The sequence below is a fragment of the Diabrotica virgifera genome, chromosome 4 (genome assembly GCF_917563875.1).
Source record: "Diabrotica virgifera virgifera chromosome 4, PGI_DIABVI_V3a".
NCBI lineage: Eukaryota > Metazoa > Arthropoda > Insecta > Coleoptera > Chrysomelidae > Diabrotica > Diabrotica virgifera.
The window spans coordinates 172,224,483-172,251,031 of NC_065446.1; the positions used below are offsets into that span (position 1 = coordinate 172,224,483).

General features: G+C 32.2%; 1 protein-coding gene across 16 annotated transcripts in view; it reads right to left on the bottom strand.

Annotated features, from left to right (window-relative positions):
• Positions 1-20,991: 20,991 nt before the first annotated feature.
• Positions 20,992-26,549, bottom strand: part of LOC126883236 (zinc finger protein 83-like) — a 139,782-nt gene continuing 134,224 nt past the window's right edge. For 15 of the 16 annotated variants that reach the window (XM_050648525.1, XM_050648517.1, XM_050648522.1 and 12 more), the window contains one exon: positions 20,992-25,168. In XM_050648525.1, the coding sequence (XP_050504482.1) occupies positions 24,135-25,168 (1,034 nt within the window). In that variant the 3' untranslated portion in view covers positions 20,992-24,134. The remainder of the gene's footprint in view (positions 25,169-26,549) is intronic. The other variant, XR_007697581.1, reaches the window with a different exon arrangement.

Below are 26,549 nucleotides of genomic sequence, written 5' to 3' on the forward strand. Positions count from 1 at the left end.
GGCTCTGGGGATTTTACTTAGCTAAGTCATGGTCTACTTATTTCCAAATTTTGGTGCACTATCTCAATCTAGCACGTCGCAAAAAACCCCTTATATTTTTTATATTCACACCTACCCCCACTCTTTTATCGGCCACGCAGCGTTCCACCCCTGGAGATTGTACTTAGTTACCTCATGACCTACTTATTCCCAAATTTGGGTGCACTATCTCGATCATGTGCGTCACAAAAAAAATAATAAAAACGGAGATTTTGACCCCTTATAACTGCCCATATGCCCAACTCTGGTTTTCGGCTCTGAGGATTTTACTTCGTTATGTCATGGTCTACTTATTCCCAAATTTTGGTGCACTCTGTCAATCACGAACGTCGCAAAAAAACCCCTTATATTTTTTGTATTCACCCCTGCCCCACCCCTTTGTCGGCCACGCAAAGTGGCACCCCTGGAGATTTTACTTAGTTACGTCATGACCTACTTATTCCCAAATTTTGGTGCACTCTCTCGATCATGAGAGTCACAAAAAAAATAATAAAAACGGCGACTTTGACCCCTTATAACTACCCTCATCCCCAACTCTGGTTTCCGGCTCTGGGGATTTTACTTAGTAATGTTATGATCTACTTATTCCCAAATTTTGGTCCACTATCTCAATCACGAACGCCGCAAAAAACCCTTTATATTTTTTATATTCACCCCTACCCTCATCCCTTTGTCGGCCACGCAGCGTTCCGCCCCTAGAGATTTTACTTAGTTACGTCATGACCTACTTATTTCCAAATTTTGGTGCACTATCTCGATCATGAGCTTCATAAAAAATATAATAAAATCCGCGACTTTGACCCCTTATAACTACCCTCGGCCCCAACTCTGGTTTCCGGCCGTTGGTGAAGGTCATGTACTAAACTAATTCAACATATCCCCGTATAGTTTTTCCATATTACTTATCACGCACAAAATCCGCTTCTATCTCTCCGACTACTTGTTTATAGATAAAAAGAAAAACATTGTATACAAAAATCAAAGGTGGGGCAGTTATTATGACCTAAAATGGTATATAAAGAAAAATTTATAGAAAAAAGGAAGAAGAGAAATTTGTAAAATTATGTTATAGTTAGGCAAGCCGCACACCAAAGAAGCATGAAACGTAAAACATGAAACATGAAACGTAAAACACGTTTCATGAAAATAAAACACAGGTAAACAAATCTTGATGTCCGCCTACCAATGAAACGAGTGTGATTCATGCTCATAAAACATTTTTATTTTCGGAGGGTTTCATAAATTACCGGACGTCTATTTGTTTAGCAGTGTTTTATTTCCATGAAACGTGATTTACGTTTCATGTTTTTTTGAAGTCTGCTTGTCTTATGGTATGTCTAGATTTACGATTTAAATTTATTATGTTGGTGTAGTGTAAAAGAGACTTTATAAATTATATGTTGGTGTAGTATAAAAGAGACTTTAGATTTATTTTTGAAATGGGATTTTCAAATTATGTAAACTAGTAGATCTTAAGAATAGTTTAAGTAAATAATATATTGCATTGAAAGATGACTTATCTACCTACCTTTTTCAAGGATTAATTTCTCTTATCACGAAACAAGTCTCACAAGTCTCACAAGAGTATTAGGTGAAAGTATAAGGCCTTTGTTTTGCAGGATTTGTGCACGAGGATGGAAAGTAGAAAGTAGTTGAATTTTGAGAATTTGGAAAGTTTTGGAATTTGTTTGAATGTCAAAGAAAGAATGATTTAATTGGCGAATAAAAAATTATGGAAGCGATGAGGAGAAGAAAACGATTTTGAAGGAAAGGAAGATGGGAGTTGCTGTTTGACTTCAAGTAAGAAGGGATCGAATCAAAAGATGGTGCCGACAAGTTGTTTTTAATAAAAGCGGGCAAAAGAAAATTGTATTGTTGTGATAAGTAGTGCAAATAAAAGTGTTGAGAGTTGTGAGTTGCAGTATGAAAAAGTTGCAGTATTTGTAAGTAGAAATCATTTACTATTCTTGGAGCGAAGCATAGCTAAGGAGAATTTTGGCCGAACAGGAGCAATAAATATTGATTAGGAGTTTGTCTAGAGTATGGTTTTTATAAGCAGAACCAGAGAAGGAGTTTGTTTGATAGGGAACTGTCTACAGTTTTTGTTTTTATAAGCAGAATCAGTGAAGGAGTTTGTTTGATAGGGAAATAATAATTAAAGCACATTCGTTTCAAAAGGTACAGAGAAAAATTGTGGAAAATAGACATTGAAGAACTAAATTTATTTTGAAATGTTTGTTGTTAATTGTATATGCAACAGATTGCTTTAGGGAAACATTTATTTATAAGGTATTTATTTCATGTATGAAAATCTACAAGGTATTTGGTCATTATACTTTGATTTTATTGCACCAATTGATTTCTTTTATTTATTTCCTTCACTTTTTTTTCTTAAATACTATTAAAAGAAAAGGTATTTTTTTAGCTCAATTAAGAACCTTGAGATAAGAAAAACATAATATTTATTAATCTGGCGTCTGAAATAAAATTTATTAAATTATCCTTTTTGTTTGAATTTGCTAATTGGATCATAATTAATTTGTTTATTGTTTTATCTAATTTCAAAATAACGATATCATATTGTAATCAAATTATGTAAATCAAAGCATTACCTACTAGATAGGTACATACATTTTCCAAATAGGTAAGTTCCTATGTAGTTTTTTATTACAATACTGAAACATCTACAATTACGTACCTGTTTCTTTTAAAAACTATTTAAAAGTCACTACAATTATAAACTTGCTTTTGTCTGTGTCCTCACAACAATAAAAACTAATATAATATACAACATTTCAAAAGTTCAAAGTTACCCAATAATTATAATTCTAATCCTTTCATTTACCAAATTAAGAACATGCTTGTCAACCTTAAAAATAAAAATTTACTAATTTTATTTGGGTAAAAGCTCATGTTGGTATAAAATATATTGAGCATGTTGCTTCTATTGCTAAAGCTGCAATAACATCTTCGGTTGAAATTGTACCAGAGGAGAGAATTTGTATTCTTGGCACTTTTTTAATCTCTAAAAGAAATCAAATAGATCGTTGGAAAACTTCTTGGCAAACTTCTTGTAACACTGATAATCAAATAGGTATTGTGATAATTACTTTCTTTTCTTTGCTCCTTCAAGAACTTAAAAAGTTGTGACTGGCTGAATGGCAAAAGCCTGTGCCAAAAAAACTTCTTCTAACCACTCAACAACACAATATGTTTATATACAACCACACATTCCAAATTCGAGATGGTTTAAGAAATGTAATAACACCCGTAAATACAGTTGAGTCCACGAATCTTTACCCGTGCGTCATCATTTAAAGCATACGAAATAAGTCGGTGATAAGTCGGAAATTTAAATTTACTAAACCCAGCAGCAAGTGACAGTAAGTGATTTGCTGTTGCGTTTAGTAAATTTCAATTTCCGACTTAGCATCGACTTATTTCGTATGCTTTAAATGATGACGCACGGGTAAAAATTCCCGGACTCAACTGTATATAACAACCTTAATAAGATTGAGATTTGGTCACGCTTGTTATCCTACTCATCTTGCTAAAATCAAAACTTACAATTCAGACTTATGTGAAACATGTCAAGAACAAGGAGATCTTAATCATATCTTTATTAACTGTTCCAAATATATTCAGCATTCAGGAACTCTTTTAAACAACTTACAAACGCTGAAAATATTTCCTCCGTATATATGATTGTATATAAAGAGTATATATAAAGAGTATATGATTGTCTATTCAAATTTATACATAGTACAAATGTATGTCTGTAATCAATCTTAGCTAATCTCGTTAACCTTTTTTAACCCAATTGTTTATTTACCCTCCTTTTCCCTATTTATAGTAATGTCTTAAACACAATCTTGATAGGTCTCTGGTCGATATCGTTTTAGGAATTTTTAAGAGGTTTTTTTCTTTTTTTCTTTTGACTATAATGACCTGTTTGCAATAGTAGGTATAGATAGACACTTTTTTAGTTAGTATTAAGTAAATTAGAATAATATGTTTTTTTTTAATAATTTGTATTAGGTTTAATAGTTTTTTGTATTAGTATTAATTATTATTATCAAGTTGTATCTGGCTAAATAGCTAAGTGCTAAAGCCACAAATAAAAAAAACATTTGTTTACCCATAACCATCGACGTATTAATAAAATAACCGACATATTGAACAATTATTGACAGGTCATTGTAATTACCCAATCAGAGCACGTATAACGTTTGAGCTGCGCCCAGGACCAAGACTTTTGATGAATTCGCGCACATATACATTTACTCCCAACACTCGACTTCATTTTGTAACCTCAACAAGCTGTAACATTTTTGTGTGCACTATTGTATATAGTATATACAGTCGGAAAAATGAAAGAATACCCATGAACGATCACATCAATCACTTATTTTGTATTTACTGTCTTTTTCTATAACAAATGTTTGTTATTTATAGAAAAAGATACCAAATACAAAATAAGTGATTGGATCGTTCATGGGTATTCTTTCATTTTTCCGACTGTAGGTAAGTGAGGTTCAATAAACCTATTTTTGACCCCAGAATCTGTGGTATAATTTATGACCAATCTTTTCGAGACACCCTGTATATTGAATACAAAAATACCAGACATGTTCTTAAACGTTCCAGAAAAACGGAACCGCCCATTCCTAGTAATCCGTAGCCTTGACCGCCGAACATTCACGAGAAATCCTTTCCTCGCTTGTTTGCTGCGTCATGTTTCCAGATGTTTCCGTACATGTCTGGCTGTGGTGACGGAACCTGTTACCTGCGGTCGGTAATTGGTCACTATATGTAATGCATCTGAACAAATTTCACTCCTTTAAGGCTGTTTTATAGATTTTGAAAATAAGGGACAGTTTACACCCGTAAAAAATAAAAAGCGACCTTCGGCACAATATAGATTTTAAAGTAGAGGGTAAGTTGAACTTAATTCCAAATTTTCTTTTAAATCGGTCCATTCTGTAAAATCTGCGAGATTTTGTCCTGTTTTAAGCTTCATTTCTTGGACTAATATAGATTTTTATGTATTGTACAATCTTAGACATATATCTAATCTATGTATAATTTCCAATGTAGTTGCTGAAATAAACTGCTTAAAACAGATTTCACACTTTTACGGCTTGTGTCCAGTGTGTATTCTCGAATGTTTGTTCAAATTAGTTTTATGAGAAAACCGCTTAAAACAAGTTTCACACTTGAAAGGCTTTTCTCCTGTATGTGTTCTCATATGTCTTTTCAAATTAGTTTTCTCAGAAAATTGCTTAAAACAAATTTCACACTTGTGAGGTTTTTCTCCAGTGTGGGTTCTTATATGCTTTTTCAATTGGTGTGATGCGCTAAATGGTTTAAAACAAATTTCACACTTATAAGCTTTTTCTCCGATGTGTGTTGTCATATGTCTTTTCAAAGAGCTTGCCACAGAAAATTGCTTAAAACAAATTTCACACTTGTGAGGTTTTTCTCCAGTGTGCGTTCCTATATGATTTTTCAATTGGCGTGATGCGCTAAACGGTTTAAAACAGATTTCACACTTGTATGGTTTTTCTTCAGTGTGTATTAGCATATGTAGTTTCATATTTTGTAGATAAGAAAACTGCTTAAAACATATTTCACACTTGTAATTTTTTTCTCCAGTGTGCACTATGAAATGCGTTTTCAAATGACTTTCCCGAGAAAACCGCTTAAAACAAATGTCACACTTAAAGGCATGTCTACAGTGTGCACTCTCAAATGTTGTTTTAAGTTACATGTCTTGCTAAACCGCTTAAAACAAATTTCACACTTGTAAGTATTTTCTCCAGTGTGCAATCTCAAATGTTGTTTTAAATTATTTGCTTGGCTAAACTGCTTAAAACAAATGGAACACTTGAAAGGCTTTTCTCCTGTATGTGTTCTCATATGTCTTTTCAAATTAGTTTTCTTAGAAAATTGCTTAAAACAAATTTCACACTTATGAGGTTTTTGTCCAGCGTGGGTTCTTATATGATTTTTCAATTGGTGTGATGCGCTAAATGGTTTAAAACAAATTTCACACTTATAAGCTTTTTCTTCGATGTATGTTGCCATATGTCTTTTCAAAGAGCTTGCCACAGAAAATTGTTTAAAACAAATTTCACACTTGTAATTTTTTTCTCCAGTGTGCAATATCAAATGCGTTTTCAAATGACTTTCCCGAGAAAACCGCTTAAAACAAATGTCACACTTATAAGGCATATCTCCAGTGTGCACTCTCAAATGTTGTTTTAAATTACATGCTTGGCTAAACCGCTCAAAACAAATTTCACACTTGTAAGTATTTTCTGCAGTGTGCATTCTCAAATGTTGTTTTAAATTATTTGCTTGGCTAAACTGCTTAAAACAAATGGAACACTTGTAAGGCGTTTCTCCAGTGTGTACTCTTGAATGAATTTTCAAATTATTTTTATGAGAAAACCGCTTAAGACAAATGTCACACTGGTAAGGTTTTTCCCCAGCATGAATTCTCATATGTCGATTTAAATTAGTTTTTGTGTCAAACTGCTTACCACAAGTTTCACATTTTAATGCATTTTCTTCTGCAGTATGAGTAATGTGTTGTTCTTTATAAGATGAATGTACTTCTACTGTGTTCATAATTTCCAAACTCTGCTTCTCTTGGGGAAAATCTAAAATAAAAATCAAAATATATAACAAAAGTTTAACGCATAAATTACAGACAGTGGCGGTTTCTCCATAAGTGCACATGTGCACGTGAACCCCCAAAATTATTTTCACACCAACATTCATATATTATGTAAAATTTATCATTCTATAAATAACATTTTAATCTAACTATACAGTAATTGAGATTCGAAATAAGAGGTCCAAGGAGTTTATAAGTATCTAATAGGTAACATTTAATTATTTTTATTCTATTTCAAAGGAGAAACTTCACGGTTGCGAGGCCTTAGACAGAACCCCTCGTTCACCGCTCTTACGGTGGTTCCTATCCAAATGACTTTTCATACGGCAAAATACAACTAACCACCCGCCCCGCTACCCCCTATAGCCCGCAAGTTTAGATGGCCACAAGTGCACAAGTTGGATGTGATCTTATGGTGTTTTTAACGTACACGGCACACGTACGTTTAAATATTGCTTTCGTGAAGTTCGAATTTCGGAACAATATTAAGAATGGATGGATTTGAAGTGCAAAGGTCGAGATTATAAATGATTATTTAAAATGGAGATTTGTGTAAAAACTTACAAATTGTGTAGGTGTGAAGCACATATTATTGGGAGAAGAGGAAGCATAATGAATAAAATAGAAGATACGATTTTAACTATCCGGCGCAGTCCACTTAAATCTACTAAGAACATGAAATTGTTATGTGGGATGTACGACCTAATTTTGACCGGCAGTGAAAGTAAAAAAGAATGCATATAAGAAAACGCTGTAAAACTTTTTGCAGTTTATTAATTTTATTGCTGTAAAGTAGATTCTTCTTTTTCAAGTATGTATTAATGTAAGATCAAAGTATAACACTAGAGATTTGAAAAAAAAAAAAATAAGTGCATAAATTTTGATAATAAATAAACCGTAAAAATATACTTAAAATAATCAAAATTTCGTAAAAATATATTCAAAAAGTTTATTAATCTTAAAATGTACAGTCAGAAGATAGAGAATCACATAGGTTTAGTTGTCTTTAATTGCCTATACATTGCTTGGCAGTTGTTTGAATACAAAAGTGTGAAATGACACATATTAAGTGATTCTGGCAATTGTTGCGTACGTATGGGCGGTTGTACCTAAGTAATAGGTTTTAGATATTAAAACTACTTTAAAAATAAAATGTATTGTGAATCAAATTCATTCTATATGTCCACAAAAATTGTCGCCAACTGACAGCTTATTTCTGACAAGTTTGAGTGTGGAAATTGGCTTACACATTTAACTCCAAAAAATCATTTAACAATCATTTTAAATACCTCTAATTTGACCTCTTGCCCTACTACTACTGTTCTGTCGCACTTGAGGTCTTTGATCTTTATCATATAGTCATAGAACGGTCATAGTCTTATCAGTTGTCATTTGTCAGTTATCACTTGAACATTTCCGTTAAATAAGTAATATTTCATTCTACCTCCATCTTCAAACAATGTAAAATTATACCAGCACTCAAATTTATCTGTTTGTCCTTTGTTTAGTGTATTTGTTAGTTATATGTTAATTTAAGTTGCCAACAATCATAATATTATAATAAATGACATTCGAAGATACCTTAATTTTCTTGACGAAGTAAGTCTAAAATGTTATTGAACTTTTTATATACATCATCTTCGATTTTTTGTCTGTTTTCCAATTTTTTCCAGCTTTACAATGGCGTTTTTCTTTACTTATTTCAGATGCCCCTGAAGATGCTATAGGAGCCAAAGTATACTTGGGCAAAATTAAATAAAATGTATTGGTAATCAGCAATTTAAAGGCCCTTATAACACAGAATTTCAAAAAATATGCGTTTAAAATAACATTTTTGAATTTCTTTCGACCAAATTATATCCGCCATTGTGTTTAAAAAAATGTTAGATTTGCAATCAACCACGGTTCTTATACATTTACTACGGTTGCCCAGATCGACTAACCAATGAACATTAAGGGTGCGGTTACGTCATGAGTATACTGTAATTTGAATCGTAATATGATTAATCGGTATTTTTATGTCTTTGATGTATGGAAAATAGTCAAGATAGTTAAGAAATAAAGATGTTTAGTAGAGTATAATACCTAATTATGGAAAACTGTTAATATTTATCCAAATGAAAATGCAATATTTACGGAAATCTAGGACTTCAATCTCCATTCTACACTGAAAATTTGTCGCTGAACTTCCATTAATACTGGATTAACTATTGAATACATACCATCCTTAGAGGTCAGCTAGGATTATGTGAATTAGAATAACTTGTATAATTTATTGTACGAATTTAAATAATAGGTAATAAATTTGGCCACACTACAGTCTGTACCTGGCATTCTAAAATGTCATCAACATTATTACGTTAATACATAACGAAATTTTAACGTTTTAACCTACTTTATAAATGTATATTCTTATTTAAGCTCCTACAATAGGTACGACGTACAACTACCTACATATAATAAATAACTTCATGAATAATTCAAAATAAGTTTTTACGGGAAACAACACCAAAATTACAAATACAAAAATATAAAGTAAACTAGGATATATAAGATAAATAATAAAACAAATAATACACATACATATACAATAATACACATTCAATTCATAAGGAAAAATTTCCTGTAGCTGGCTGTATACCATTAATTACAAAAATTGAAGAAAAGATCTTCTGTGTAAAAGGTATATTTATTTAAAACCCCAATAAAGGGCTACATTAAAAAACAGAACGTTTTCGCTCTAAAGAGAGCATCATCAGTGTTCTAAGCAAGCTCTACATGCCAAGCCACCAAAAATGCATGGGTTAAAACCCTTAAAATGCCGACCAAAAGTTTTACATTGGCGTGTTATATATTAAACCCTGGCGATGGGTGAAATTTAAACAAGATATACCTCAAAGCATCACATGACTATGCCACGAGCATGTGGGTGGTTGAGTTGATTTCTCTGTCTTCACAAAGAGAAAGGTGAAAGCCAACTGTTTAAATTTCACCCATCGCCAGGGTTTAATATACAGGGTGTCCCGAAAAGATTGGTCATAAATTATACCACACATTCTGGGGTCAAAAATAGTTCGATTGAACCTAACTTACCTTGATACAAATGTGCTCATAAAAAAAGATACAGCTCTTTGAAGTTACAAAATGAAAGTCGATTTGTTTCAATATATTGAAAACTGTTAGAGATTTTTTATTCAAAATGGACATGTATCATTCTTATGGCAGAAACATCTTAAAACAAAACTATAGTGAAATTTGTCCACCCCATAAAAATTTTATGGGGGTTTTGTTCCTTTAAACCCCCCCCCCAATTTTTGTGTTCGTTCCAATTAATTCATTATTGTGGTACCATCAGTTAAACACAACATTTTTAAAACTTTTTTGTCTCTTATTATTTTTTCGATAAGCCAGTTTTTATCGAGATACGGCTTCTTTTTAATAAATTTACAGAAAAATTTCATAGTGGTCTTTGTTCCTTTAAACCTCCCGAATGTTTTTGTACGTTCCAATTAAACTATTATTGTGATACCATTAGGTAAACACAGTGTTTTTGAAACTTTTTTGCATCTTAGTATTTTTTTGATAAATCACCTTTTATTGAGATGTGGCTTCTTTTTCAAAATATACCTAAAAAGGTAAGTTATAAATAAATTTTCAGATTATTAACAGGTCTCTTAAATCTTACTTAACCATATACAAATCTGTGGTGGATTCGAAAAATATTCAAAATATCTCGATAAACAGCGGCTTATCGAAAAAGTACTAAGAGGAAAAAAGTTTTAAAAACATTGTGTTTAACTAATGGTGGCACAAAAATAATTTAATTGGAACGTACACAAAAGTTTGGGGGGGCTTAAGGGAATAGAACCCCCATAAAATTTGTATGGGGTGCACAAATTTCACTTTAATTTTTTTTTAAGATGTTACTGTGATAACAATGCCTTATGTCTATTTTCAATAAAAAATCTATAAGAGTTTTCGATATATGAAAATAAATCGATTTTCATTTTGTAACTTCAAAGGGTTGTAACTTTTTTTGTGTGCACTATTGTATATAGGTAAGTGAGATTCAATCAACCTATTTTTGACCCCAGAATCTATGGTATAATTTATGACCATTCTTTTCGGAACACCCTGTATAACACGCCAATGTAAGACTTTTGGTCGGCATTTTAAGGGTATTAACCCATGTATTTTTGATGGCTTAGCATGTAGAGCTTGCTTAGAACACTGATGATGCTCTCTTTAGAGCGAAAACGTTCTGTTTTTTAATGTAGCCCTTTATTGGGGTTTTAAATAAATATACCTTTTACACAGAAGATATTTTTCTTCAATTTTTACACATTTAAAAATATGGGATTGTGTATATACTTGTGAATTAAAGTCAAAAATTAAAGTCTCCCCACCACCGTCGGACAAGACAACCGTAGTAAATGTCTAATATCCGTGGTAATCAACGACCTTAAACTACCAAATTTGACAAAAAAAAATTGCGTTTTGATTGATATTTTCAATGTCTTTCCGCCATGTCGGATCCGCCATTTTGTTTTTCAAAAAAAAAAGATGTCAGATTCGTAATCAGCGATGCCAAAAAACCGTTATGTACGAAAGTAATTCCGAAGTGTATGAATAATATATGGCTTTAAATAAAGCACCTTTAAAGTTCATGACCACATTTTCGGCATTTGGAACCACAGTGCGTCGGTTAGATATTGACCATCTCGGTTGTAGCACTCTTGCAATCTGAATCGTAAATTGAGAAAGACGCGGTCACACATATCCACTGAAATGTTAAGAGCGTTGCGAATACTTTACTTTAAATCTTCGGCTGAGGCTGGTGGATTAGCGTAGACAATGTTCTCTGTATACTTCCATAGAAACAAATTTACCTAAACGGGTACGGTCTGGAGATGTTGGCGAAAAACAAATAGGTTTGTTCGTAGAACGATCAGCAACCGTTGCCAACCGTCAGACGCAAGCGCGTTCGTAGTCTACGAACTCGAACTGTTAACTGCGCAGCGCTAACTGTTAACTGCGCATGCGTCTGATGGTTGGCAACGGTTGCTGATCGATTGGATCGTACTACGAACAAACCTAATATCACAATTTTCTGAATTGGTGTGAATACTTATTGATACAAATGTTTTGTTTTTTAAGGTAGTTTAATAATTCACAAGTTTTGGTAAATTTTTCAGGTATCTAATGAAATGGGTTTTTTCAATGGTCAAATACTTAATTTATTGTTTTTATAATACGAATTTGGATAAATTTGAAATTCTTTTCAAAACGCTTTTTCACATAGCAATTCTAAAAAGCGGCACTAATGTCCAGTTGCACTAACAAATAAACGATTTTTGATTTGGATTTCCCGTTTATTTTAAAATAAACTCCTGGACAAAATTAATGCACCACTTTATTTAAACTAAATATTTAGAATATGAACACAAAATAAAACTAAGTTACATTGAAATAATAATAAACACCAACAAATAAATCCAACATGCCTTTATCATAACCTTAATTTGCCTTATTGTTTCTTTAAAAATTTGTTTTTGCCGGAAATGCGTAAATAAGCTAGCATAACTCCAAATTGCAAAAAGAAAAAATCAGCGAAGTAACACAATAAATGCATCTGGGTCAACACTAATGCCGTGTAGGGTCTCCTCTACTTCTTATGACTGCGTTTATGCGTCGAGGCATGCTTGATATCAAATGTTCAACAAAAGCTTGCGGAATATTCTTCCATTCTTCAATAACGGCCTCAATGGGTTGGCTGTGATTGGCAATAGGGTGTCTACGACTTCGAATCTTTTTTTAGATAGTCCCATAGATGCTCTGTAGGATTCATGTCCGGACTGTTAGGTGGCCACTCTAATAATTGAATATCAACATCATTTAGGTAGCCAATAACCTGTCGAGCCACATGAGGACGAGCGTTGTCTTGCATGAATAAAAAATTAGGTCCAAGAAACGGAACAAAAGGCATTACATGTTCGACAATAATGTTGTCTAAGTAATAATGGGCATTCATAGACCTCGTACGTATGGGGACCAACTCCGTGCGAGCTTCAAAACAAATTCTCCCCCAAAACATTTTAGAGCCACCACCAAAAGGTACTTTAGGAGAGATATTGCAGCTGGCAAACCTTTCTCCTCGCCTTCGCCAGACACGCTCACGACCATCTGGCGCTTTTAGGCTTACTCTAGTCTCATCGGAGAAAAGAACTCGTTTCCAATCATCGATGGTCCAATTTTGATGCAATCTTGCAAAATTCAATCTCTGAACCCTATGTTCTCTGGTAAGCAAGGGTTTTTTGGCCGGTTTCCTGTTGCTCAATTCGGCTTCATGTAAACGTCTTCTAACTGTTCGAGACGATATCGCGACATTTCGAACATCTGCTAGTTCATTTTTTAGCAAATTGCTGGTGACTCTCCTATCTCTAAGAGCACGTTGTCTCAAAAAACGATCATCAATTTGATTAGTGCAACGTTTTCGCCCTTGTCCTGGTCTTCGATGGTACGACCCTGTTTCATTATATCGCCTCACCTTGCGACTGCTGCTGGAATGATGTCTTCCTAACAAACCTGCAACGTATCGCATTGAATATACTTCATCTAGGAGAGTCCACGCTCGCACTGCCTCGTGCCTCCTCCATTGACAAATTTCTTTGGCGGTTTATTTTTTATTTGATTTTTATGCAAATAAACTTCCAAACATGCATGTGATGAAAAATATCACAATAAAAAGCTTGTTTATCGCAAGCACTTTGCTTTAATCGGCACTTTTTATGAAAAGTTTAACTCACTTTTAGTCTAAAACGAAGTTCAATACAAATTATTACAAATTACAAATTATTACAAGACTATTATTAACTTACATAACAACTGTGACTGTCAAACAAGGTCCATAGGCAACTTGTCGTACAGTAAATTATCAATAAATAAAGATTATTGAGAAAAATATGAGTGGTGCGTTAATTTTGTCCAGGAGTTTATAATACTTGTCAAAAAACTGTCAAATAAAAACACAAATTTTAACGATTCTCCCGAAAAATATTAATAATCCAAGTAATGAAGCTTAAAATAGGACAAAACCTCGCAATTTTTACAGAATGGATCGATTTGCTTGAAAATTTGAAAATAAGTGGTGGATAGTCCAAGGATCAAAATCTATATGATGCCGAAAGGCGGTTTTACCATGGGGGTGGTTGCCATCCCATCACGGGGGTGGACATTTTTTATTATATTTTGACCGCAAAAGTTAGTAAAAACATTAACTCTAAGCAAAACACGTTCTATATATTTTTTTGATAAAATTAATAGTTTTCGATTTATTCGCTATCGAAAGTGTTTTATATCGAAAAAATCAATGTTTTTAATAGGTTTTCTGCTAATAACTCCAAAAGTTTCGTTTTATCAAAACAACTTTACTTAACAAAAATGTACCTTTTAAAAAATTAACAAAACCGTTTTTCTTTTATTTTCTTTAAGCCCAATAGTAATCGAGCTATACTTTATTATATGTTAGCTCTTCTTCGTCAAATGCTAAATAATGTAGTTTCAAAGTCAAAAGACGGGAAAACTATGCATTTTTCGAGGATAACTTGTTTAAACTAATTTAAAGTATTTAAAAATATCTATCTCCAGAAATAAAAAAAAATAGTCCCTAGCTAAAAAATTAAGTGACTTATAATGAAAAGAATGCCAGTCTCTATTTTTTTCAGCGAAAAAGTGATCAGAAGCAACCTCCTAATCACCACACTAATTAAAATTAGTCATTAAACTTATTTGGTCTTCTTTATTTATGTATTATTAATAGGTTCTAGAAGTTTGACCGGCTTAGAATGATTAGTTTTAAAAAAAAATGGAGCTAAAAGCGAATAACGAAGTTTTGTAGTTTGGAAAAAAATTGCTTTTTCTTCAGAATAGAAAGATTAGCATCAGAGATACGAAAAAATGTTTAAATATGAAACTGTAGCTTATTTAATTCCCAAGAACCTAGTTTTCAAAATATTTCTCTACGGCAAAAATTGAGTGAGCTATTGACCATCAAAACTTGTAATAACTTGCAAAAACCACCTTTACCAACCCTTTCAAAGTCACCTGTTTTTGCGACTCAGGATACTAACAATATTTAATATTAATAAGCTTATACATCTTTAAAAAATCTACAAAATTCTTTTTTATCAAACTTTCTAAGATAAAAAATAAAAAAGTTACGGTTAAAAAATCAATATATTTTTTAGAAAAAAAAAAGAAGAAATCCAATTTGAAGCACAATAATGTAAGTTAGCAGTGTTTTTAGTTATTAGCCTTACTTATTCTTCTTTATTTATATATTATTAATAGATTCTAGAAGTTTGACTGGCTTACAATGATTAGCTTTTAAAAATCTGGAGTTTAAAGCGAATAACGAATTTTTGCAATTAAAAAATTCCATTCTCTTCAGAATAGAAAGATTACCATCAGAGATACGAAAAACTGTTTAAATATGAAATTGTAGGTTATTTAATTCCCAAGAACTTGTTTTGAAAAAAATTTTGCCACGGCAAAAATTAAGTGAATCGTAAATGAGTATACCATCGAAAAACATTGATTTTTTAGATATAAAACTAACACTTTCGATAGCGAATAAATCGAAAACTATTAATTTTATCAAAAAAATGTATAGAACATTTTTTGCTTAGAATGAATGTTTTTATCAACTTTTGCAATCAAAATATAATAAAAAATTTCCACCCCCCGAGATGGGGTGACAACAACCCGCATGGTAAAAGCGCATTTCGGCATCGTATAGATTTTGATCCTTGGAGTATCCACTACTTATTCTCAAATTTTCAAGCAAATCGATCCATTCTGTAAAAATTGCGAGGTGAAAAGCTTCGGTTCCTGGACTATAAATTTTTTACCATCAAATATAATAACAGATGACTTTTTTCTTCTTTCGAGAAAGGGTAATTTTTTGGAAATCGTTAAAATTTCTGTTTTTAATTTGACAATTATATTTTAAAATAAACGGACAATCCAAATCAATCGTTTATTTGTTGGTGCAACGGGACATAAGAGTTAAACGATCTATTTTTGCGATGTTTTGTTTGATGAAAAATAATTCGTCTTGAACAGTTGATTCTCCCCAAAGCTGTAAATATTTGTTCAGTAGTAGCTGCTGAAAGTAAAGTTGTTTCCGGAATAGACTGCTCAAAACAAATTTCATATCTTTACGGCTTTTCTATTGTGTAATTGTGTATTCCCAAATGCTTTTTCAAACTTCCGCTTTGAGTAAATTGTTTAAAACAGAAAGTCAGGAAATAAAATTCGAAATTATTATTTATCCTCTGAGCTTTTAAGTTGGAAAAATAAAGCATAACAGAGTGACGAAATACTCGACAAGGGAAAACTAAAATTGCAATTTTAGATTTCCCTTGTTGAGTATTTCGCCACTCTGTTATGCTTTATTTTTCCAACTTAAAAAGCTCAGGATAAATAATTTCGAATTTTATTTCCTGACTTATTGGTGCTAATAGCATCTTTGGTAATTATTTTGATAATTACCCCGAAAGGATGAAAGGATTTGATTGCAGTTCAGTGCCTCTACCCAGGTGCTCCGATGAGGAAACGGTTATTCCGAAATACGTATAAGCACATAGTAGAGGCTCTGTACTGTAATCAAATTTAAACCATCTTTTCTTTTTGTTTTTGTTTAAAACAAATTTCACACTTGTGAGGTTTTTCTCCAGTGTGCGTTCTTTTAAAACATATTTCACACTTACAAGCTTTTCCTCCGGTGTATATTGCCATATGTTGTTTTATGTTTTCTACACGAGAAAACTGCTTACAGTATATTTCACACTTATAAGGTTTTATCCCAGTGTGTATTCTCAAATGTACTTTCAAATGACTTCCTGTAGTAAACTGCTTAAAACAAATATCACACTTGTAAGGCTTCTCTCCAGTGTGTATTCTGGAATGTTTTTTCAAAATTTCGGCTCGACTAAATTACTTAGCACAGATTTCACACTTCTAATTTTTTTCTCCAGTGTGCATTTTCATGTTGTTTCAAAGTACTTGCCACAGAAAATTGCTTAAAACAAATTCCACTCTTGAGGTTTTTCTCCAGTGTGCGTTCTTTTATGATTTTTAAATGGTGTGATGCGGTAAACGGTTTAAAACAAATATCACATTTATAAGATTTTTCTTCAGTGTGTATTGTCATATGTTGTGCTACATTTTCTACACGAGTAAATTATTTAAAACAAATTTCACACTTGTACGGTTTTTCCCCAGTGTGTATTCTGGAATGTTTTTTCAAAATTACCGCTTTACTAAATCGCTTAAGACAGATTTCACACTTGTAATTTTTTCCCCAGTGTGCACTCTCAAATGACTTTCCTGAGAAAACCGTAGTGTGCACTCTCAAATGCGTTTTTAAATTCCATGATTCACTAAAACTGTTTTGAACAAGTCTTAACTGTTTTCAAAATGAACAGGTATTCAAATAAAAAATAGTCATTATAATGTGAATATTGTTTATTACACACATTAAACTGCTAAATACAAGCTGATGAATGTTTTAAAAATTGTTTTTAAATTATAAAAGACCTAGAAACAGCAATTTTTTGAAAAAGAGATGACCCATTTTCAAAATGAACAGATCATGTTGTAGAATTGGTTATCTATAGGAGATGACTCCTTTTCAAACTAAATCAAAATATTATTGATAACTGCGTGTCACATCTGCAATTAGGAATGTGTTACTAAAAACTTCTTGGCTTACAATACTGTTGATATAACAATCTAAAAACTGTTACATTATTTGTATATTATTTTGATTTATTTTTTGTGCGAGTTTATATTAAATAAAAATAATCTTGTTATTGTCCTTTTCATGATCATTTTTCAGTGCGTAACAAATGATAGGAAAAAGGGTAAGTCCGTGATAATACACATTTATGACATTTATTCTAACATGACATTTTAGTTAAATCTGACAGTTGTCACATTTTTATTTTCAATTTGGAATAAAAACAAATCAAATGTGTTTCTTGCATTTATAAAATGGTATTTTCTTTGATTTGTATAGTCTTATAAATTATACAGATTATATTTGTAATATTATTATCTAATTAAAAAAAATTATTTTTTTATTATGGCGCCATCTACGGACAACTAGAATAAATGTTATAAAAATGTCACCGACGTGCCTCTTTTCTGTCACATACAATTTAATGCGTTAGAAAGATATCGAAAAACTGTGACGCACTGAAAGATGATCATGAGAAATACTGTATATTATTATACACAAGACATATTTTTTGTAGAAATTTCCTTAGAATTTGTAGAAATAGAAATTCCTTAATATAACATTTATTGATAAATTCATTGCATATTGTTGTTATGTATTTATATTTTTTGTTAGTTATTTATTAAATAAAAATAATTTTGTAATATTATCACTCAATAGGTACTAACTTATTTCTACTACAAAAATTGAATGTATTTCCGAAATTTGAAGAAAACTGAAAATATCTCGGAAAGTGATGAGTTTATATACAGGGTGTCCCAGACTAATTTATCCAGGCTGTATCTCTTAAGTGAATAGAGATTTTCGAACAGGACAAAAACTGGTCTATTCCATTTGTAATACACTTAAGTATGGCGTAGAAAAAATCATCCTCTAAATATTCATCCCTTAGTTACAACCCCTAACTTAAATTTTTTAATAGCACCCTTTATATTTTTTTCTAGTTTTGGATGTCGTCTTCTATCGTCTATATAACAGATTTTTTTAAAATAAAATCGGTTTGTAAATTATCAAGAAAATCAGTTTATTTTTTATTTTTGTTATGTGTCCCAGACTGATTTATCCAGGCTATATCTCTTAAACGAATAGAGATTTTCGAATGGGACAAAAACTGATATATTCCATTTGTAATACACTTTAATATGGCGTAGAAAAAATCATCCCCTAAATATTCATCCCTTAGTTACAACCCATAACTTTAACTTTTATTACTTAGTTACGTATTTTTCTTCACTAAATGCGGAGCATAGGGCATCAACTGTCTGCCTCCATTCTGTCCTATCCTTTGCACTAACCTTTATTTCTGCCCAGGTTTTCCCAATAGCATTAATTTCTTTCTCCACACTTCTTTTCCACGTTTCTACGGGTCTACCTGGTCTTCTCTTGCCATGTGGTGTGTATTCTAGGGCTTGCCTCGCTATGTCTGTAGCAGGTCTCCTTAGTGTGTGCCCCATCTAACTCCTTTTCCTTTAGCATATTGTGTTAGATATAGGTTGCTGGTTAGTTTTTGTCCATAACTCTTGGTTTGATATGCGGTTTGGCCAGTAAATGTTCGAATAAAGAATCTTCCTTAGGCATTTATTTATAAACACTTGCATCTGTCCGATACATTTTCTTGACACTTTCCAAGTTTCCGTATAATAACAAAGTCTTCATGTTGCTGTTAAATAATGTTATCTTGGTTTTACTTGTCATCTGACGTGAAGACCACGTTTTCCTTAGTATGTTGAATGAGTTTTGAGCTATTCCTATTCTCCGTTTTACGTCCTCCTCCGTCCCTCCTTTTTTGTTCAAAATACTGCCCAAGTAGTTAAATCTCTCTACCGTTTCTAATTCCGTGCCTCCCTTATAGGTTCAGGGTGCTATTAAAAAAATTAAAGTTAGGGGTTGTAACTAAGGGATGAATATATAGGGGATGATTTTTTCTACGCCATATTAAAGTGTATTACAAATGGAATATATCAAGTTTGTCCCACTCGAAAATCTCTATTCGTTTTAGAGATATAGCCTGGATAATTTAGTCTGGGACACAAAACAAAAATAAAAAAATAAACTGATATTTTCTTGATTATTTACGAACCGATTTTATTTTTAAAGAATCTGTTGAGTCAACGATAGAAAACCACATTAAAAACTATAAAAAAATGTACAGGGTGCTATTAAAAAAATTAAAGTTAGGGGTTGTAACTTGTAACTAAGGGATGAATATTTAGGGGATGATTTTTTCTACGCCATATTAAAGTGTATTTATTACAAATGGAATAGACCTGTTTTTGTCCCATTCGAAAATCTCTATTCGTTTAAAGATATAGCCTGGAAAAATTAGTATGGGACACCCTGTATAGGGAATGCTATATAAAAATAAAAGAATATAAAAACAATATTTATAAAAAATAAAATATAGGGTGATCCATTTAAAAAATTTGTGAAAATCGTAATTTGGTTTTGTACTTCACCATGTATACAAATATTCGTCAATGATTTTAATTAAACCTAGTTTAAAAACTACAGTATATTATATAAATAAATAATTGTTTATGAATTATGTACTTCTTTATATACATATGGTGTTAATCTCATAGGAATTTCGAAATAAAAATGGTCATATACCCTATTCCACGAATATACGACTGTGTTAGATCATCTTGAAAATGAATATTTTACTGTGCAAAATATGAAGAATGAAAGTAAATTGCAAATTACATTGTTGCTTATTGGAATAGAGCCATTTACTTTCGTTTCCAAAATATTCGTTGTCGCGATAATCCAAAACATATATATATATATATATATATATATATATATATATATATATATATATATATATAAACATATATAACATATATAAACAACAACAACATATATAAACATATATATATATATATAAACATATATATATATATATATATATATATATATATATATATATATATATATATATATATATATATATATATATAACATATGTATATTCGTGGAATGGCCTATAAATACTTTTCGATATTCTGTATCATAATGGAATTATCGACCGATGCCGCACTAAAAACTAACCCTGTATATCTAATCTTCTCAATTTATTTATTTAGCGTATGGCTATATCAGTTTTTGTATATAAATAAAGATAACGATACATTATAAATAATAGTTAATTTTTATAAACGAAAATTTAGTTGGTAAATATATTGAATCGACTCATTGGTCGCCACTAAAAAATCGGACCGATTGCCACTACGATCTGATGGGGCATTCCTCCACCAAATGCTTAATCGTTTGTCTTTCAACACCGCAATCGCAATTTGGAGAAGCTATTTTCCCCATTTAAAAAGTGAGTCACAGCACCTACCACAGTTGGTTCTAATTCTGTTTAGTGTCGCCCAGATTCGTCTTGGTTGATTGATCTGGCTTGCTTGTAATACATGGCATATTCTGGATGTCAGGTGGAGCATTCTTCTCCCAATCTGCTTGCCAACGGTCGGTTATTTCGAAATTCCTTTCAATTACAATACATATTACAATTACAATTACAACCCCATGTGGTACCGCATAACTTTTGTAGAATATTTCTACATTGGTTTTTCTCGTGATGTTAGATCTTAGATGTTTAATTAGTCCATTATATGTTTTATTAGCAATGTGTATTCTTCTCTTAACTTCTTCGCTGACATTGTTATCTGCGGTAACTAGTGAACTCCTATTGTCAGATTCTGTAGGTTTCTTTGGCCTGTCGATTTCCTGGCCTTCATGTATTTGGTTTTTATTTAATTAATATTTAGGCCACTGTTTTTTATCGCTATTTCTATCGCATTAAATGCATCTATCATTTTTCTTTCGCTTCTAGCTATGATATCAACATCATCTGCAAATGCCAATATTTGTACACTTTTTGTTATTATTGTCCCTCTGGTGTTGACTTTTGACTCTAATTATTTTCTCTAATGTGATGTTCAATAGAATACAGGAGAGGGCATCTCCCTGTCGCACAGTGGTTCCAAATGCTGAAAACGTGGTCATGAGCTAAAATAAAACGTCCTTATTTAGGGATTTTCATGTTTACAGTTGTTTTCTCATACTATCGTAGAGTCGTAATACGCAGCTATAAGGATCAAACTGGATGTATTCTGGTTCATAGCTTAGGAACAAGTGAACCATGTCCAAGATTATTTTGGCCGGCAGAGAAAGTGAAAAAAACGTGTATATTCAACACGCTGTAAAACGTTTTTTAGTTTATCAATTTTATTGCTGTAAAGCAGATTCTTCTTTTTTTAAGTATGTAGTAATGTATGATGTAAGTTAACTTAAGATTTAGTAACAATAAATGCCTTTAATTTGTTAATGCATAAATAGTAAAAATATACCTGAAATAATCAAAATTTTAGTGTTTATTGATCTTAAAATATGTATATAGTACCAAGATACCGAATCACTTTGCTTTATCTGTCTATAACTGTCTATGCACTGCTGGCAGTTGTTTGAATACAAAAGTAGGAAATGACGCATATTACATGATTCTGGCGATTGTTGAGTATGTATGGGTGGTTGTACATAAGTAATAGGTTTTGAATATTGTACTTTATAAAGAAAATGTATTGGTAATCAGTAATTTCAAAAGTCCCTTATAATATAAAATTTTAAACAAATATGCGTTTAACATAAAATTTTCGAATTTCTTTTTGTCATATTGAATCCGCCATTTTGTTTTAAAAAGAAATAATGTTATATCTGTAATATCAGCGACATTAAACTACAAAATTTATCAAAAAAATTTGCGCTGTGATTGATATTTTCAATTTCTTTCCGCCATGTTGGATCCGCCATTTTGTTTTTCAGAAAAAATAATTTCAGATTCGTAATCAGCGATGCCAAAAACCTTTGAGTACGAAAGTAATTCCGAAGTGTATAAACGATATACGCTTTTAAAGGTTCATGACCACGTTTTCGGCATTTGGAACCACTGTGTGTCGTAGGCCCGTTTTAACATGGATTGTATCTGTTAGTGCATTTTGAATTCGAATTTTACTTTGTTTCTTTTACTATATCAATGAGTCGATTTGGAATATTAAACTCTTTCAGGCAGTGGATCAGAAATTCTCGATGGATACTATCATAGGCACTCTCAAAATCAATGAAGAGATGATGTGTGTCTATATTAAATTTACTAGTATTTTCCAAGATTTGCCTCAAGACGAAGATCTCATCTATTGTGGACTTCTGCCTGCATTGATATCCCCCAACTATTTGTTCCGCATATGGTCTCAATCGCTCATACACAATATTTGATAGTATTTTATATGCCACATTCAGTAGTGTTATTGCCCGGTAGTTTTTACATTGAAGCTGATCTCCCTTTTTATGTAGTGGAATAATTACTCCGGTATTCCAGTCTTGTGGCAGTTGTTTATTATTCCATATGTTAACTATTAGTTCGTGTATCGCATTCCTTTATTATTTCTGCGCTAATGTTGCCTAATCCAGGTGACTTATTGTTTTTCAGTCTGGTAACTTCTTTTTGCATTTCAGCTACTGAAGGGGGGTTGTTTCTCTGGTATCCGTTTGATCCAGTATAATTCCATCGTAGAGTGGATCTCCGTTTTTTTCAAACTTTTCTTTGAAGGATTCTATCCATAAACATAAAATCCTTTATAAAAGGTATATTTGTTAAAATCCCTATACAGGGCTACATTAAAGACAACTAGTTTTCAATCGGTTGACCGATCATCATCAGTGTAATCTCAGAATCTAACATGCTAACCACCAAAGTAAAAAATATTTGGGTATAAACCCTTTATAATTAATCCGTCATAGGAACATATGAAAAAGATGTGGTTTTGAACATGGATGTATAAAATATCCAATGTTTCACGCTCGATGTACCAATGAGCTCAATTTGAATAGTTCACATCATGGCTGTATGGAAGCAAGTGATTTTGATAGCGGATTACACTGATGATGATCGGTCAACCGATTGAAAACTAGTTATGTCTTTGATGTAGTCCTGGGCCCAGAGCACGCCAAATAGAATTCTATTTTGCTGACGTCACAAAATAGAATTTCATAATGGGAGAATCGACGGTTGCTAGACAACGTGACGTCACTAAAATAGAATTCTATTTGGCGTGCTCCCGCACCTGTATAGGGATTTTAACAAATATAACTTTTATAAAGGATTTTATGTTTTTGTAATGGTATACATACAACAACAGGAAAATTGTTTCCTCGTGAATTCTATCCATCTTTGTAGTATTTCACTCTGTTGAGTTACTATGTCTCCTTCTTTGTCTCTGCGCATCATCTTTCTTGGTTTAAATTCTTTTCTGCTTTTGTTAAGTTTTTGGAAGAATTTTCTGGTTTCTGTTGGTTTATTTAATTCTTCCATTTCTTGGAGTTCTTTTTCTATGTGTTCTCTTTTCTTTCTGCGATGTAATTTCTTCTCTTCCCTCCTGAACATTCTATATTCCTCATGTGCCTGTCGTGTTCTGTCGTTGTTGTAATCGTTGATATACATTATTTTTTCTCTCTGTTATGCTACGATACTCTTTATCGAACCACTGCCCTTCAGTTGATTTGACCTTTTTGTAGTTGCTGAAATAGACTGCTTAAACAGATTTCACATTTTTACCGCTTTTCTTCAGAGTGTATCCTTAAATAATGAACCTTTAAACTTCCTGACGCACTAAATTGTTTAAAACAAATTTCACAATTGAATGGCTTTTCTCCAGTGTGTACTCTCGAATGTTTTTTCAAATTAGATTTCTCAGAAAATTGTTTAAAACAAATTCCACACTTGTGAGGTTTTTCTCCGGTGTGGGTTCTTATATGATTTTTCAAATGGTGTGATGTGTTAAACGGTTTAAAACAAATTGCACACTTATAATCATTATCTCCAGAGTGCATTCTCATATGTTGTTTCAAAGAGCTTGCCACATAAAATTGCATAAAACAAATTTCACACTTGTGAAGTTTTTGTCCAGTGTGCATTCTTATAATATGATTTTTTAAATGGTGTGATGCGCTAAACGGTTTAAAACAAATTTCACACTTGTATGGCTTTTCTTCCGTGTGTATTAGCATATGTTGTTTTATATTTTGTACATAAGAAAACTGCTTAAAACATATTTCACACTTATAAGGTTTTTCGCCAGTGTGTATTATGGAATGTGTTTTCAAAATTCCCGCTTGAGTAAATTGCTTAAAACATATTTCACACTTGTACATTTTTTCTCCAGTGTGCACTCTCAAATGCGTTTTCAAATGACGTTCCTGAGAAAACCGCTTAAAACAAATGTCACATTTGTAAGGCGTTTCTCCAGTGTGCACTCTCAAATGATTTTTCAAATTACTAGTTTGGTTAAACTGCTTAAAACAAATTTCACACTTGTAAGGCGTTTCTCCAGTGTGTACTCTTGAATGAGTTTTCAAATTATTTTTATGAGAAAACCGCTTAAGACAAATGTCACACTCGTAAGGTTTTTCCCCAGTATGAATTCTCATATGTCGATTTAAATTATTTTTTCTATCAAACTGCTTACCACAAGTTTCACATTTTAATGAATTTTCTTCGGCAGTATGAGTAGTGTGTTGTTCTTTATCAGATGAATGTACTTCTACTGTGTTCATAATTCCCAAACTCTCCTTCTCTTGGGGAAAATCTAAAATAAAAATCAAAATATGTTACAAAAGTTTAACGCATAAATTATAGAACAGAAAATTTTCAAATACCAGTGCCTACTGAGATATTTATTTAATTTAGCAATGCAGATGATATAATCGCACGAATTTTGACTATCATAAATAAACAGTGAGGTATAAGTTAAAGATATAGCTAAAAATTAAATACCTACATAACATTATATAAATTTATGAACAAAAGGGTCAATACTCACAATCTTATTTTTATTAATATTAGATGTTATAGGAGGTGACCTGTTTCGGGGCTAACAATGAATGCCCCATCCTCAGGCCCCGTAAAAAGTTTGTTTTTGTAAAACAACTAGTAATTTTACCCGTCCCCATGCAACAGGGGATCCAATCAATTGCCATCTACAGTCACTTCACACGATTTTTTCAAAATTTTAGAATCAACAAACTTTCAAAAGAATTAAAAATTACATTTTTAAAATAATAAGTGTTCAGACCCTAGCTTAACTTAAAAACTTTATCTAGCGCGATGCTTGGCAATGGGAGTTTATTAAAAGTTGTAAGAGGATACCCACGTATTTTTTATTGCTCTGCGAAAGTATAACTCCAAGTATTAATTTTCAATCGAAAGTACACAGCAAAAAGTCTGTTGTAATATTTACAATCTGTCCAACTAAGAACAATAGGTAAATTCTTTGACAAAAATTGAAAATTTGACCTGTAGAGGGAGATCCAGTGATCACCCTCTTTACATAAATTAAATTAAAACAAGCTAAAAAGTTTAGTTATCACAGATTATTCGAATCTTCTTGCTAGGTCCACTACTTTGAATCTCTTCAGGCGTCGTACATCATTGTGATCATCAGTGAGGTTGCTGGCTAACTCGTTTGGATGAGATTCTAGTCTCTTGGAATATTTTTTGTAATATTCTGTTATTACTGTTTTCATGGATGGCACATTGAGGTCTTGCTCTATCACATAGTTTGGCACGTACCAAGGGGCATTCAGCATTGTTCTAAGGACTTTGTTCTGGAATCTCTGCAGTATTTCTAGGTTAGTTTGACTGGCTGTCCCCCAAAGTTGGATACCATAGGTCCACACTGGTTTTAATATAGATTTATGATTTATATATCAGCAGTTTGTTTTCAAGAGATAGCTGAGATTTACGACCGATGATCCAGTACATTTCTCGGAATTTTATTCCTAGTTGTTTTCTTTTTGTAAAAATGTGCTTTTGCCAAGTTAATCTCCTATCAAGATGGATTCCTAGGTACTTGACAGTATCGGTTTGTGGGAGTTGCGTTTCATTTAGTGTTACAGATGGACATGCTTGTCTTTTCGTGGTGAAGGTTACATGGATGGATTTACTTTCATTCGCCTTTAGCTTCCATT